Source organism: Sinocyclocheilus grahami, unplaced genomic scaffold, assembly GCF_001515645.1.
Source record: "Sinocyclocheilus grahami isolate Dianchi unplaced genomic scaffold, SAMN03320097.WGS_v1.1 scaffold876.1, whole genome shotgun sequence".
NCBI classification, from domain to species: domain Eukaryota; kingdom Metazoa; phylum Chordata; class Actinopteri; order Cypriniformes; family Cyprinidae; genus Sinocyclocheilus; species Sinocyclocheilus grahami.
Genome location: NW_015506055.1, coordinates 99,701 through 111,010, shown reverse-complemented (window position 1 = coordinate 111,010; position 11,310 = coordinate 99,701). Strand labels below are relative to the sequence as shown.

At 37.9% G+C, this 11,310-nt stretch overlaps 1 protein-coding gene across 1 annotated transcript in view; it reads left to right on the top strand.

Moving 5' to 3' along the window:
• Positions 1 to 11,310, top strand: part of LOC107563476 (E3 SUMO-protein ligase PIAS1-like) — a 66,465-nt gene that overhangs the window by 38,876 nt on the left and 16,279 nt on the right. The window contains exon 2 of the mRNA XM_016248364.1: positions 1,901 to 2,339. Coding sequence (XP_016103850.1) covers positions 1,901 to 2,339 — 439 coding nt within the window. The remainder of the gene's footprint in view (positions 1 to 1,900; positions 2,340 to 11,310) is intronic.

Sequence of the window (11,310 nt, the reverse complement as noted above, 5' to 3'; positions counted from 1 at the left end):
CTCTCTCTCTCTCTCTCTCTCTCTCTCTCTCTCTCTCTCTCTCTCTCTCTCTCTCTCTCTCTCATGCCCACTGTCATTCTCTTTTTCTTCCTGAACCAACCTCTCTGCTCTCCTCTCCTCATTTTAAAGCAGAAATGCATCATGTGTTTTATTCAGGAATGTCTGGCAGGCTCCTTGTTGTAAGAGCATCTGCTCTGATTTGTTCTTGCTTGCAGCAGAGGGATGGAGTTGTTAATCAGTGCATTGTTAGCTTTTTATTGTCTGGTTAATTCTAAAGTAATATCTTGTCAAAAGGAGACGCTAATATATATTTACACAGGAAAGAATGCAAACAGATGTTACTTAAGAATATTGTAGGTTCCAAACGCAAATGTTTAAACGGATAGTTCCACCCAAAATTCTAATTATGTCATCATATACTCACCCTCATTGCATTCCAAACCTGTATAACTTTTTTGTTTGAAACGCAAAAGATATTTTGAAACATATTTGAACTGTTTTGGTACATAGAGTGAAAGCCAATGGAGTCTAAAACAACACTGGACCCCATTGACTAACATTGTATGGATGTACATTTTTCACTTCTATATTATTTCATGATGACGGTGAGTAAATTATGACAGAGGATGTTTCTCAATTCTAAGAACCATCTGGCCATCCCAGCACATTTTAAATAGCAGGACAGCACCACCCATTGCACAATTATATACTGTGAACATAACATCACAGATGTCATCATAATTTACTCACATTATTTTATATCTTTTTATTTTACTGCATGTATTTATAAATTGTGCTCTGTCAATGGTAAGATTCTTTAGAATATGCCACGAAAAAGTACTGCAGGCTTTTTTAAGGTCTTTATCACTTTATTAAGATTATGGCAAACAAAACGACATGCTTACTTTCACAAACAGTCATGCATTTGCGCGCATGCAGCAGGAAGTTTAACGCTAGAAGTTTTAAAGAAATGTTTCACCCCAAAATGATTTTTTTTTCATCATTTACTCACCCTCATGTCGTTCCAAACCTGTATAAATGCCTTTTTTATGATGAACACAAAAGAAGATATTTTGAAGAATGCTGGTAATCAAAGAGTTGTAGGGAAGTCATAGCAGGGAAAAAGTCAATAGGGGCTAACAACTGTTTGAACTATTCCTTTAAGCTTACATAACGCTATCTATCCACAGCGTTTACTGGGATTTTTAACGGTTTGCTTTGCTTAAGTCTGCATTTGCTGCATCCTCGATATCAAGAACACTTCTGCGTACTTTCATGAATGTCCTCTGTATTTGCATTCTTGAGTATTGGAATTGAACTTCAGTGGTTTAGGACGACGTACTGCGAAAACACAAGTATGCAAGGTTGCATAAGAACACTTACTGAGAAATGTCAAGACTGTTCATTTTTTGGTGAACTGTCTCTTTAATCTCACCTGGAAACACACATCAATCAAACTGGACAGCATGTGTTTGTTTGCCGTTCTGGAGAAGAATGGTTTATTATTAAGAATGTTAGTGTGTACATTGCCCATCTTTGCTCTGCAATGCATTGTTTGCCCTCTTCTGTTTGGTTTTTACGTCTCGTTTTCAAGCCTGTGGAATGTGACACTTCCGTTGTCTTTGGGGCTGCTCCTGCATATTTCATAGCTTAGACCATTACTGAACTATCCTAGCCTGAGGGAAAGCGCGTGTGTGAGAGATGTTTGTATTTGAGTGTGTGCCTTCAGATGTGTGTATCAGTGTCTGAGCTGCGAGTATGTGTATGCGTGTTTGCCCAGTAAACAGTTTGGCCTATGCAAATGAACTGCATTTGGCGCTGGAAGTGTGATGTTGTCATCGAGTTGGCTCAGAATGTGCGTGTTAATTTCTGCTGCTCTCTTCCTTTCCTTCTCCTGTAGCAAATGGTGATGAGCCTGCGGGTGTCAGAGCTGCAGGTTCTTCTGGGCTACGTGGGCAGAAACAAACATGGACGAAAGCACGAGCTCCTGACTAAAGCCTTACACCTCCTTAAAGCTGGCTGCAGCCCTGCCGTCCAGATGAAGATCAAGGAGCTCTACAGACGACGCTTCCCCACCAAGCTGGTGTCCCCAGCAGAACTGGCTCTGCCCGGAGTCCACCCCGCCGCTGCCTCCTTGCCCCCCGGCCTCACGCAGTTGGGATTTGATGGGCACAGAGCGCCCCCGTCCCCTCTGCTCCCCATCTCCCTCCTCGGGCCCAAACACGAGCTGGGCCTGCCCCACCTCCCCACGAACCTGCACCCCGTACACCCTGATGTCAAACTGCAGCGGCTGCCCTTCTACGACGTACTTGATGAGCTCATTAAACCCACGAGTCTTGGTGAGTTTCTGAGATTTTGAGGAGTTATAGTGAGGTGTGTATGTTAGTGCACATTTTTAGTGGTGTATTTTTTAGAACAGTGCGTATCTGTAGATCTGTGTGATGTACGGCAACCGCAGAGATGCGCGGACCCCCTTTTCCCTACATTAGCATTTTAATGGTGTTGGCTGGTTTGGCATCAGCATGTTCGTTTGCCTGAGGAGTGTTGTTCAAATAGACTGCCAATCCCCACAACCAACCACAGTCACTCTCTTTTCCTAAACTGTCTCTCACTCTCATTTGCATACAGTGTTGAAATCATGAGTACACACACTATGGCACCAGACACCATTACAACCCTCGCACAGAATTCTCTAGAGCACACATTGCAGTGGTCGAAACAGCCGGAGTCCAAAATTAACTTGTGAAAATCTATCTATCTATATACAATTGTGGTCAAAATTTTACATACACTTTGCAGTATCTGCAAAATGTTAATTATTTTACCAAAATAAGACGGATCATGCAAAATGCATGTTATTTTTTATTTAGTACTGACCTGAATAAGATATTTCAAAAAGACTAGTTTAAGTCAGGCTCACACTGTATGATTTTTTTAAAAGTCCTTTAGGATTGTATTTGTCATACTCAGACTGTACGAACATGATGATCATGTCACACTGTGGGATCTCAGTTGTCATTAATGTCAGACTGTACGACAGTCAAGACGTGTTAAAAACAGGTGTGCGCAAGAAAACTTGTCCGGAGTTTTACCTTATCAACCCATACACGTTCAGTGACTGCGAGCTGCATTGCACGCGGGGCTGTAATGTTGGCTATCATTAAATGTATATGAATGGCGGCAATACCGGCGTATTTATGCAGAATAGTGCAGGCAGCCAATCATAGCAAAGGCAACATATCAGATGAATTCCGTGAGCGGAGGACGAGAGCGTTGGAGTTTATGCGGATAGAAGAAATCTCTAGCATTAATTCTGATCATGGCTTGTCTTGAAAAACGAAGACAGTTTGATGTTCGCCGTAGGAGATGTCACACTGCAGGACTGTGTGCCAAATCTATTGACACTGCCAGAAGTTCGGCGGAGGTCAAATTTAATCGCAACAGCATTAATCGGCTGTAGGTGAACATGTCAAACTAACAATCAAAGACTACAGATTTTAGCCTAGGATTATAGGAATCTTTTAGGATTTTCAAAATTTGTCTCAGACGACCAAATCATAGCCAAAATCGCACAGTGTGAGCCGGGCTTAATAGTCCAATTTATAAGTCTATATATTTAAAATAATAGTTGAATTTATAAAAATGACCCCATTCAAAAGTTTACATACGCTTGATTCTTAATACTGTATTGTTACCTGGATGTTCCACAGCTGTTTTTTTTCCTTTGGTTTTTCCAGTTTTCTTTTGCGTATTTGAACCCTTTCAACAATGATTGTATGATTTTGAGATCCATCTTTTCACACTTTCAACTGTTCAGGACAAACAAGTGTTAAACAACTATCACAAAAAAACAACAAAAAAAACATGCTGTGGATCATCCAGGTAACAACACAGTATTAAGAATCAACCATATGCAAACTTCTGAATGGGTCATTTTTATAAATTCAACTATTATTTTCTCTTGTGGAATAAATGTATTTTATGTTAAAAAAGGTTAGTACTAAATAAAAGGTCAGTACTAAATAAAAAATAACATGCAACTCTTACAGACCTGATCACTTTTTTTTTTTTTACATAAAATATGCTAAAATGTAGTTTTTCTGGCAGCATCATGTACAGATTGCTGAGACCCACCATGACATTGTTTTGTATATTTTTTCTTTGGTAGCTTTGTTTAAAGAATGTCTTGCCACTGTTCTGGAAAAATGGTGTAAAAGAATAAAAACTTCTAGTTTTAGAGCTAATTGTAATGGTAAATCTTCCACTAAGGTGAAAGTTGTTAGAAGACATGTAACAGTCATTAAGCTTTTATTTAGCTGAATCACTAATGTTGCTTACTTTAGCGATTTTCAACTGTTCCTTTGTTCCTCAGGAATGAGTTCTGGACAACAGTATACTTACACATGGATGAGACTGTGCTAGAGCACTCACTGCTAAATGCAAATGACTTCTAGAACTAGGTTATAGTAACAAAACATGTACAGTGGGGCAAAAAAGTATTTAGTCAGCCACCAATTGTGCAAGTTCTCCCACTTAAAAAGATGAGAGAGGCCTGTAATTTTCATCATAGGTATACCTCAACTATGAGAGACAAAAGGAGAAAAACAATCCAGAAAATCACATTGTAGGATTTTTAAAGAATGAATTGGTAAATTCCTCGGTAAAATAAGTATTTGGTCACCTACAAACAAGCAAGATTTCTGGCTCTCACAGACCTGTAACTTCTTCTTTAAGAGGCTCCTCTGTCCTCCACTCGTTACCTGTATTAATGGCATCTGTTTGAACTCGTTATCAGTATAAAAGACACCTGTCCACAACCTCAAACAATCACACTCCAAACTCCACCATGGCCAAGACCAAAATTGTAGACCTCCACCAGGCTGGGAAGACTGAATCTGCAATAGGTAAGCAGCTTAGTGTGAAGAAATCAACTGTGGGAGCAATTATTAGAAAATGGAAGACATACAAGACCACTGATAATCCCCCTCGATCTGGGGCTCCACGCAAGATCTCACCCCGTGGGGTCAAAATGATCACAAGAACTGTGAGCAAAAATCCCACAACCACACGGGGGGACCTAGTGAATGACCTGCAGAGAGCTGGTACTCAGACTGTACGAACATGATGATCATGTCACACTGTGGGATCTCAGTTGTCATTAATGTCAGACTGTACGACAGTCAAGACGTGTTAAAAACAGGTGTGCGCAAGAAAACTTGTCCGGAGTTTTACCTTATCCAACCCTACACGTTCAGTGACTGCGAGCTGCATTGCACGCGGGGCTGTAATGTTGGCTATCATTAAATGTATATGAATGGCGGCAATACCGGCGTATTTATGCAGAATAGTGCAGGCAGCCAATCATAGCAAAGGCAACATATCAGATGAATTCCGTGAGCGGAGGACGAGAGCGTTGGAGTTTATGCGGATAGAAGAAATCTCTAGCATTAATTCTGATCATGGCTTGTCTTGAAAAACGAAGACAGTTTGATGTTCGCCGTAGGAGATGTCACACTGCAGGACTGTGTGCCAAATCTATTGACACTGCCAGAAGTTCGGCGGAGGTCAAATTTAATCGCAACAGCATTAATCGGCTGTAGGTGAACATGTCAAACTAACAATCAAAGACTACAGATTTTAGCCTAGGATTATAGGAATCTTTTAGGATTTTCAAAATTTGTCTCAGACGACCAAATCATAGCCAAAATCGCACAGTGTGAGCCGGGCTTAATAGTCCAATTTATAAGTCTATATATTTAAAATAATAGTTGAATTTATAAAAATGACCCCATTCAAAAGTTTACATACGCTTGATTCTTAATACTGTATTGTTACCTGGATGTTCCACAGCTGTTTTTTTTCCTTTGGTTTTTCCAGTTTTCTTTTGCGTATTTGAACCCTTTCAACAATGATTGTATGATTTTGAGATCCATCTTTTCACACTTTCAACTGTTCAGGACAAACAAGTGTTAAACAACTATCACAAAAAAACAACAAAAAAAACATGCTGTGGATCATCCAGGTAACAACACAGTATTAAGAATCAACCATATGCAAACTTCTGAATGGGTCATTTTTATAAATTCAACTATTATTTTCTCTTGTGGAATAAATGTATTTTATGTTAAAAAAGGTTAGTACTAAATAAAAGGTCAGTACTAAATAAAAAATAACATGCAACTCTTACAGACCTGATCACTTTTTTTTTTTTTACATAAAATATGCTAAAATGTAGTTTTTCTGGCAGCATCATGTACAGATTGCTGAGACCCACCATGACATTGTTTTGTATATTTTTTCTTTGGTAGCTTTGTTTAAAGAATGTCTTGCCACTGTTCTGGAAAAATGGTGTAAAAGAATAAAAACTTCTAGTTTTAGAGCTAATTGTAATGGTAAATCTTCCACTAAGGTGAAAGTTGTTAGAAGACATGTAACAGTCATTAAGCTTTTATTTAGCTGAATCACTAATGTTGCTTACTTTAGCGATTTTCAACTGTTCCTTTGTTCCTCAGGAATGAGTTCTGGACAACAGTATACTTACACATGGATGAGACTGTGCTAGAGCACTCACTGCTAAATGCAAATGACTTCTAGAACTAGGTTATAGTAACAAAACATGTACAGTGGGGCAAAAAAGTATTTAGTCAGCCACCAATTGTGCAAGTTCTCCCACTTAAAAAGATGAGAGAGGCCTGTAATTTTCATCATAGGTATACCTCAACTATGAGAGACAAAAGGAGAAAAACAATCCAGAAAATCACATTGTAGGATTTTTAAAGAATGAATTGGTAAATTCCTCGGTAAAATAAGTATTTGGTCACCTACAAACAAGCAAGATTTCTGGCTCTCACAGACCTGTAACTTCTTCTTTAAGAGGCTCTGCACAATTCTTTTTCAGCAAACAAACACTCATCTACTTCACTCATAAATGCACAAACCTATGAAGCTTCCACCCCAAAAATGCATACACCCCACAGCTCATGTATAAAATATCAGCCTGCTGATAGATAGACTATTCAGGGTGTACTGTGCTAAAACATCTAAAGTTAGAGCAAAATGTCTGCTCTGGAGATTTCTTTAAGATGGGAGAACATATGAAGTGTGTTTTTGGCTGTGTGTATTTCAACTTGAGCAAAGCAACTATACTCAAGGTGTTACAATTTTTCAATTTAATGCTGCAGGTAATAATTCAATTTGTTTACACACAATATGATGTTACTGTTAATATAGTCTCTTCACTTGCTTTCTCTCTCTTTGTTTTAAAGGCTATAATGATTTTGGCATTTAATTTTGTATTAGAGTAATCCTTTTAAATGTCTTGAGTTCAGAGTCATGTTCTCAGTGGTGTAAATAGGTGCTTGGATCACACACCAACTGAAACTTTTCACAGTTTGTTTCACAGTCGTAGGTTTTGAATTGCACATGTGAAAGGTGATATGCAGAACAGACAACACAGTCCCAGCAGTACTAGCGTGACCGTACGGCTTTTTAAAGAGAGCAATATACTAGACTTGCTGTGTAATAAAGTAAAGTGTAAATTTAGCAGTTTTGAATAGATAAGCAAACATGTTAGATATGTGGCTAGACATTAACGTTAGCTAAATAAGCCTATACCTTCAGTCTGGGTAAAACAATGATGTGTTTGATCAGTTTGTGCATATTTCAACTTTCATTGAGCTTTATTGAATCATAGATTATATTCCAATGGCATTCAATCTCATTCATTGCAAGTGCTTAAGTAAGTCAGTCAGCTCAGTCTCTTGGAACAGATCTGTAGGTTTGGTGTTAGCGCGGTTAAAGACACCATTTTATTTATTATAGCTAATTTTGTTTCAAGCTAAATGTTTGTGTGATGATGTGTCTATTTAGCATGTCTGTTCTTTGTTTGTTCTTTGATAGTAGTGTGTTGTGTTTTGATTCTCTTATTTTCCCTTTGCTTTAAAGTAATGGTAGAATTAATTATGTTAATACACACCCTACTAAATGCTGTTTAAGTCCTCCTGGGAACATCCTACTTACAAATTCGGAAAATGTTTAGGTGATTTTCGTCAAAATAAAATTAACTCAGGTGGACACTTTGCTCTTTCCATACATACACTTCCTAAGTTTAGGGTGTGCAACATTTGTAATTTGTTTTTGGTTTTTTTTGGAAAAAAAGCAAAAACAAAACAAAAACATATTTTGTAACTGATACGGAAATTAATAGGTAGCCAGTGCAGAGACTGTAAAATTGGGGTAATATGATCGGTAACACTTTTCCCTCAATAAATTCCTAATTTGCTGCTAGTTAGTAAGCTAGTTGTTAAATTTAGGTATTGGGTAGGATTAGGGATGTAGAAGAAGGTCATGTAGAATAAGGCATTAATATGTACTTGATTACTACTAATAAATGGCTAATATTCTAGTAATATGCATGCTAATATGCAACTAGTTAAGAGACCCTAAAATAAAGTGTTACCATATGATCATATTTTCTTGACCTGGTAAGGACTCTAGCCACTGCATTTTGGACTACCTGTAGCTTGTTTATTGAAGATGCAGGACAACCACCTAGCAGTGCATTACAATAGTCCAGTCTAGAGGTCATGAATGCATGAACTAGCTTTTCCCACTGTGCTAAATAAAAACCTTGGATTGTTTTGGTTATTTTCTATGAGTTATTGGATATGCTCGACCCTGGCAGCTTTTAAAGCCTGTCTATAGCTGGACATACTGTTTTTCCAAGCAATTCTAAAAACTTCCAAGTTAGTTTTTCTCCGTTAGCGCTCAAGACTACGAGTTTCTTTCTTGAGAGAATGGGTATTACTGTTGTACCATGGCGCAGTACGTTTTTCTCGAACCTTTTTCAATTTGTTGGGGGCAACAGCTTCTAAAGTATTAGAGAAGATAGTGCCCATGTTGCTAGTCATTTCGTCTAGTTCATGTGTATTTATGGGTACACAGAGCAGTTGAGATGAATCAGGCAGGTTATTTGTGAATCTGTCTGTAGTGGCTGGAACAATAGTTCTGCCAGGACGATAACACGAAGCCATATAGTTAATATCAGTAATACGCAGCAAGCAAGATACAAGGAAATGGTCAGTAACATCATCACTTTGAGGTACGATATCTATATCAGTAAGATAAATTCCATGCGATATAATTAAATCTAGCGTATGATTAAAACGATGAGTTGGCCCGGTGATGTTTTGCTTGACTCCAAAAGAGTTTATTAGGTCAGTAAACGCAAGTCCAAATGCATCATTTGTATTATCAATATGGATGTTAAAATCTCCAACAATTAGCGCTTTATCAACAGTAGCCAATAGGTCTGAGAGGAAATCTGTAAATTCTTTTAGGAAATCTGTATACGGCCTTGGTGGTCTATACACCGTAGCCAGAGCAAGAGATACGATAGATTTCTGTTGCATATCTGACAGTGTAACATTAGGCAGAAGTATTTCGAATGAGTTAGACCTGTATCCTGTCTTCTGAGTAACATTGAGAATATCACTATATATTGTTGCAACACCGCCGCCACGACCAGTCTGACGGGCTCATGCTTATAACAGTAGCTTGGTGGAGTAGACTCATTTAGACCAATATAATCATTAGGTTTTAGCCAGGTTTCAGTCAAGCAGAGTACATCAAAACGATTATCTGTGATCATTTCATTTACAATAACTACTTTGGGTGCGAGTGATCTAATGTTTAGGAGCCTAAACTTTAAAAATTGTTTTTGTTCATTTATTTAAAAATTTTCTGGTTTAATCACGATCAGATTTTTTCTAGATCCTGCATTAAATTTATACTTTGACCTCACTATTCGGGGAACAGACACAGTCTTTATCCGTTTAGAATCCACTTCAAATCCATTTAGAGTTCTTTTTCCTGGATTATTTGTCCTTTCGTGTGATCATGTGTGTGATTGTCATTGTGCTTGAACAACATATTTGTCTCTAACAGCATAGCATTGCCCCCCTGCCTCATACGCCACAGGAAGCGAGTATTTATTTGTTCGTCATAATCACATAATCATCATTAATATGCTCTCATAGGAGCTATCCATGCACTATGCATACATTAATCATTATCTCAATCACTCTCTGGCATGCTGGCATGTAGGATCATTTAAAGAACTTGGACCATTTTTAGATGTATTTTCATCATAGAAAGGATGTCAGTGTCTTTTATTAATTAGCAGAGATGTGTCTTGCTGCTGCGAGCAGCATGAATGTACTCCCACACATTGAGAGCAATGTGGTGAGCATCCTTCAGTTATGAACCAAACAATACAGTATATACACTTTCTGAATAAAGACTGCATCATAGACAATTTCAGCAATATCAGAATAGTTTTGTAAATTAAATTAGTTAAACAGATTTAGAGCATCAGCATCAGCTCAACACTAGAAGACGCTTTGTCTCTCAGTTTATTTCCAATTGAAATTAGCTTTAATTACCACAAACAATACAACATTGCCGAAGTTAAGATCGCATTTAAACAGAAAGTAACAGATTAGTAGATAATTCAGTATTAGTTACAGCTGTCTCCCTTTCTGTTTTGCTCTTTGTCTCTCCTTTTCTTTGTGTTTCCCTTTCTGTCTTAGTGTTCTGCAGAAAGACTGAGAGGAATTTTTATTGGTGTGTATGTCGGGTTTAGAGTATCTTAGCAGTGTTTTCATTAAGATGAATGATCTACAAACCCTTAGTATGGGGCTGTGTGTGTGTGTGTGTGGGCACACTAAAGTCAAACATCACTGAAACATCACAAAACATCACTCACTAAATGTTTACACGAATACCTAAATTGATCTCAGGCGCACTATTAGTGGGTCGAGCGTGTAAACAGATCCGCTTACAGTCATGTGGGTCTCGTGGATGTTGGTTTGCTTGGTTTTCGAAGTGTTTGGCTTCCCATAAAGCTCATGACTAAATAAAACAGTTACTAATAGTAATATGCAGTTTGATATGCTGATGAGTGACTGCAGCATTGCTAAAATAAACACATACATGTAATATTAATTGCTCTCGCAATCAGTGCTGGGATGCTTGTTCCCTCTTTCCATTACTCTAGTCTCTAGTGTCACATGGTCCTTCAGAAACAATTCTAATATTGTGATTTGGTGCTCAAGAAACATTTCTTATTAATTATCATCAATAATGAAACAGTTGTGCTGCTTAATATTGTCGTGGAAAATTTAATTGAGATAGAAATCTTTTGAGAAATTATAAATGTCATACCTGTCACTTTTGAATTTTAATGCGTCCCTGATAAAAGTATTAATTTCTTCCAAAAGACCAGATTTTCAGACCAGATTTAACCTATCA